Consider the following 6258-nt stretch of genomic DNA (forward strand, 5'->3'; position numbering starts at 1 on the left):
AACGGTAATAAATCATCATCATCATCATCATCTCCTCGTACGCCTATTGACTCAAAGGATCTCGGTTAGATTTCGCCACTCGTCTCTATCTTGAGCATTTAATTCAATTCTTCTCCATTCACCATCTCCTACTCCACGCTTCATAGTCCTCAGCCATGTAGGTCTGGGTCTTCCAACTCTTCTAGTGCCTTGTGGAGCCCAGTTGAAAGTTTGGCGAACTTATCTCTCTTGGGATTGACTTGAAACAAAAAAGGAATTTGATAACAAAGCAAAAGCAAAGAAAACGGAAAGAGTAATTTTCAAATGCTCTTTAGATGCTTATCACACGACCAGAGATGCTGATCATACGACCAGAGATGCTTATCAAACGACCAAAGATGCTCATCAACAACCTGAGAAGCTTATCATATGACCAAAGATGCTTATCACACGACCAGAGATGCTTATCACACGACCAGTGATGATCATCAAACGACCAGAGATGCTTATCATACGACCAGAGATGCTTATCACACGACCAGAGATGTTTATACAACCAGAGATGTTTATCACACGACCAGAGATGCTCATCACACCACCAGAGATACTTATCACACCACCAGAGATGCTTACCACCCGACCAGAGATGCTTATCACACGACCAGAGATGCTTATCACACGACCAGAGATACTTATCACACGACCAGAGATACTTATCATAAGACCAAAAATGCTCATCAAACGACTATAGATGCTTATCACACGACCAGGGATGCTTATCATAAGACCAGAGATGCCCATACAACCAGAGATGCTTATCAAACGACCAGAGATGCCTATACAATCAGAGATGCTTATCACACCACCAGAGATGCTTATCACACCACCAGAGATGCTTATCACACGACGAAAGATGCTTATCATACGACCAGCCGACTCAATTTCTCGGAAAAAAAGGCATCGAATACAAACAATGGTATGAAGCTCACAAAGATTTCCATATGCACTAACAGTGTTGCGGCCCAGAGCAATTCTTGTTGAATTACAGACCTATAAAATGACAGCTGAGTAGACACTAGGATCTTATTATTAAAAGCGAAATTTTCCATGTCAGGGACTGCCACTTGTTCTCGTAAGAAGTATCTTTTGTTAATATCACGGGAGAGAAAATGCTTTTAGTATTTCGGTATATCTATTCGTTCTCTCATATATATATATATATATATATATATATATATATATATATATATATATATATATATATATATATATATATTATGAATGATTTTAAAGGTTAAAGGTGTCTGGTTTTAATTCCAGTTTTATCAGAATAGATGCTCACCAGAACGTCAGCCGGGCAAGCCCAAATCCCCACTGTGGTGGCCAACGACAGCGGTGGCCTCCCAACTAAACAGCTTAAACTCATGGTCCCGGTGGGGATCGATCTGCTGCCAAGCAAATGCTAGGCGTAAACGTTTCTCTTTCTCTTGGTTTGTTAAAGTTTTTATAGTTTATATAGAATATATTTATTTTAATGGTGTTATTCTTCTTAAAAAGTTAATTTTTCCTTATTCCCTTTCCTCACTGGGCTATTTTCCCTGTTGAAGCCCCTGGGCTTATAGCATCCTGATTTTCCAACTAGGGTTGTAACTTAGCAAGTGATAATAATAACGATAATAACAAAGGTTTAAAAGCCACTCATGAATGGCAGAGGCAAGGGACAGTGACATTACCCTATCAAGCAGGACAATGCCCTAGAGACTGACCAAACATACATATGATCAGCGCCCAAGCCCGCTCTTCATCCAAGCTAGGACCAAGGATGGCCAGGCAATGGCTGCTTTGAGCAGGACTCGAACCCCAGTCTGGCGTTCACCAGTCAGGGACATTACCACATCGGCCACCACAACCCTGTATCACAACTGTATTAATAAAAAGATTATAAAAAATTCTCCCGGCATTGAAATATCAATACAATAACCTTTATAAAACAAATATAATTTTTACAAAACTACGTCGCTTCCAATAAAATGGGCAAAATCGAAGAAATAAAAAATAAAAAATGAGCAGTCACACACATATCCATCATTTGCTTCTAAACGAACAATGAAACTCTTAATGGGGAAAACTAGCATCACTTATTAAACAAACCTTCCACTGTCTTGGGTTAGAGTTCTCTTGCTTGAGGGTACACTCGAGCACACTTCTATCTAGTTTCTCTTCTTGTTTTGTTAGTCTTTATAGTTTTTTATAGGAAATATTTACTTTAATGTTGTTACTATACTTAAAATATCTTATTTTTCTTTATTTCTTTTCCTCACTGGGCTATGTTCCCTGTTTGGGGCCTCAGGGCTTATAGCATCCTGCTTTTCCAACTAGAGTTGTAGCTTAGCATTTAATAATAATAATAATAATAGTAATAATAATAATAATAATAATAATATACGAACTTGGCAAAAATTAATCGAATATGTATTCTTGATGACTAACTACTCTTGTTTTATGCTCAAGTAGCCAACTGGTTGACTGACTGATTTGGTGATAAACAACTGGTGTATGAATTAAGGATCTTTCATCATCAACACCATGAACATTTTATTGATAAAGATTCCTCAAAATATTTATGTTGGTTGGAAGTGTTGTTTTAATTATGAATAGCCATTCTCTCTACAGGTTCATGCCACCTCAACAATCCAATCTTCTTCTCTAGACATTTTTCATCCATCACCTTTCTCATAACTTCATTTCTTTGACCATTTCAACCCTGTATTTTATATATATATATATATATATATATATATATATATATTTATATATATTTATATATATATAGTGTATATATGTATATATATAATATACAGTATATATATATATATATATATATATATATATATACATATATATATTTATTTATAGATATAAATATATATATATATATATAAATATATAAATAATATATATATATATATATATACAGTATATATATATATATATATATATATATATATATATATATATATATATATATATACAAAAGCTATTACATTTAATCGTTTAAGCAGTTTGGTTCAAACGAAAATTTAATCAAAAAATCTATATTACAATATTTCCCTTTTCAAGACCCACTTAATACAACAATTTATCCATGATACAAACCCTCATAAACAAAGGCATGAACACGCACAAAAACACACACACACACAAAGTGACGTCGGTGAACATTCCCCAGCCTCACATAGAAAACAATATGAAAAATGAAAAATCCAAAATTCATCTCCTCCTCCTCCAAAAAAAAAAAAAAAAAAAAGAGGAAGACCCCATTGAGGGAATTAAAAAAGCTTGAAGGCCCATTAAAGCCCAGTGTGCCATTATGATGGCACTAAAAATATATATCATCAGAAGCCTGCATACACGTCAGTCATACTGAACGCGTTGTGTGTAGTAGAGATAACTCGACACGGTATATTATTATTATTATTATTATTATTATTATTATTATTATGAACACGTTATGTGTAGTAGAGATAACTCGACACGGTACATTATTATTATTATTATTATTATTATTATTATTAAAAATGATATTAATAATAATATTAATATTAATAATATTATTATTATTATCATTATTATTATTATTATTATTATTATTATTATTATTATTATTATTATTATTATTATTATTATTATTATTATTATCATTATTTTAATTTCTAATTTTATGATTATGATTACTAGCAAATTTTAAACCCTAGTTGGAAAAACAGGATGTCACAAGCCCATGGGCTCCAACAGGAAACAACAGCCCAGGGAGGAAAGGAAATACGGAAATATACAAACTACAAGTAATGAACAATCAAAATAAAACACTTCAAGAACAGTATCATAACTAATCTATGAGTACAATTGTGACCTCCAACACGGCAGCTTATTTTTCAACCTTGACCTTTGACCTAGGACCTTCAAAATTAAAATCATTTCCACGTCTCAACATAACAATGAATCCCTCAAAATTCACTAATATGAGTAAAATTGTGGCCAGGAAGTTGTTCACAAATAATAATAATAATAATAATAATAATAATAATAATAATAATAATAATAATAATAATAATTTTTATAATAATAAAAATAATAATAATAATAATAATAATAATTTTTATAAAATAATAATAATAATAATAATAATAATAATAATAACAATAATAATAAAAATAATAATAATAATAGTAAAGCAGATAAACGGACAAACAGTGGATAAAACATAACCTCCTTTCAACTACGTTGGCGTAGGTAATAAATCTAGCTTACTTACCTATATATGGGAAATACTCAGTAATAAAGTGGGCCACCAAAATATTTAGAAATTCTATTAAAACATACAGCTACCACGATAAATAAATATCCCGTCAAGTATTTGTATTGGATTAAAACAAAACTATAGTCAATTCTTTTTAGTGAGGCGCATTTGCACTGCCTCGCAGGGGTGCCCTTTTAGCTCGGAAAAGCTTCCTGCTATCTGATTGGTTAGAACTATCTTGTCCAACCAATGAGCGAGCAGGAAACTGTTTCCGAGCATAAAAGGGCACCCCTGAGAGTCGGTGCAAATCTGCCTTACTAAAAAGAATTGACTATAGGCCACTAACCTAATTATATTCCCCAGATATGAGACCCACACATCAACTAAAGGCAATAAACCTCTAAAACGACAATAAGTTCTAAGAAATACTGAATCCTGTGAAATAGTACCTTAATAAAAATAAATAACTAAAAATATTCTGAAATTCTCCAATCTCCCATATGTAATAAGTAGCAAGTGTCGGGCGATATATATATATATATATATATATATATATATATATATATATATATATATATATATATATATACTGTATATATATAAACATATACTGTATATATAAATATATATATATATATCATATAAAAATATATATATATATATATATATATATATATATATATATTATATATATACATATATATACATATATATATATATATATATATATATATTATATATATATAAATATATATATATATATATATATATATAATATATATATAAATATATATATATAATATATAAATATATATAATACATATATATAAATATATATATATATATATATATATATATATATATATATATATATATATATAATATATAATTATATATAATATATATATATATATATATAAATATATATATATATATGTACATAATTATATATACAGTATATATATTAATTATATATATATATATACATAAATAAATATATATATATATATATATATATATATATATATATATATATATTATATCTTTCCGTTCACGCTCAGCTCTCCCCGTCCCTCAGGTAAGGGGTAAAGGGAGTAGTCATACCCTTGTGAGAGGTGTGTGTACATATCTCTACATATTTAGCCGTCCTTTTTGACGGGTCGCGTAAACTAGTTCAGGGTATAAATTGTACAAATAGTGGGTTCCATTTCAATATCCTATGAAAGGACGCCGGCTTGTCAGAGATAAATCACTAAACAGATTAAGTGATTTATATGAAAATTAGGAGCCAGACATCCCTTGACTGATGACGCTCTTGGTATGAACGTCTGCTAAATTATCCAGATCCCCTGATTGTTCTGGATTCATTAAGAGAAGAGATAGGAAATGGAATCTCTTCGTTAGAAATATAGCCAATAAGGGAAAGAAGCAAGAGGACCCTCTAGGTTGTGGGCAAAATAGCCGATATGGGAAAGAAGCAAGAGAAACTCTAAGTTGTGGCCAAAATAGCCGTATGGGAAAGAAGCAAGAAGACCCTCTACGTTGTGGCCAGAATAGCCGATATGGGAAAGAAGCTAGAGATACTCTTAGTTGTGGCCAAAATAGCCGTATGGGAAAGAAGCAAGAAGACCCTGTAAGCTATGGACAAAATAGCCGATACAGAAAAGAAGCAAGAAGACCCTCTAAGTTGTGGACAAAATAGCCAGTATGTAAAAGAAGCAAGAGGACCCTGTAAGTTGTGGACAAAAAAGCTGATACAGGAAAGAAGCAAGAAGACCCTCTAAGTTGTGGACAAAATAGCCAATATGTGAAAGAAGCAAGAGAACCATGCAAGTTGTGGACAAAATAGCCGATACGGAAAAGAAGCAAGAAGACCCTCGGTTGTGAACAAAATAGCCAATACGGGAAAGAAGCAAGAGGATCCTCTAGGCTGTGGACAAAATAGCCGATACGAGAAAGAAGCAAGAAGACCCTCGGTT

General features: G+C 31.7%; 1 protein-coding gene across 1 annotated transcript; it reads left to right on the top strand.

The window, feature by feature from the left end:
- Positions 1–408: 408 nt before the first annotated feature.
- On the top strand, positions 409–1020 carry LOC137648357 (uncharacterized). The gene has a single exon (XM_068381286.1). The coding sequence runs from the start codon at positions 409–411 to the stop codon at positions 1018–1020; it is 612 nt and encodes a 203-aa protein (XP_068237387.1).
- Positions 1021–6258: the final 5238 nt, after the last annotated feature.

This window comes from Palaemon carinicauda, chromosome 10 (genome assembly GCF_036898095.1).
Source record: "Palaemon carinicauda isolate YSFRI2023 chromosome 10, ASM3689809v2, whole genome shotgun sequence".
NCBI lineage: Eukaryota > Metazoa > Arthropoda > Malacostraca > Decapoda > Palaemonidae > Palaemon > Palaemon carinicauda.

Bases quoted from the DNA above. Each gene is read 5' to 3' on its own strand.
- LOC137648357 (XM_068381286.1), top strand. From the start codon at position 409: ATGACCAAAGATGCTTATCACACGACCAGAGATGCTTATCACACGACC.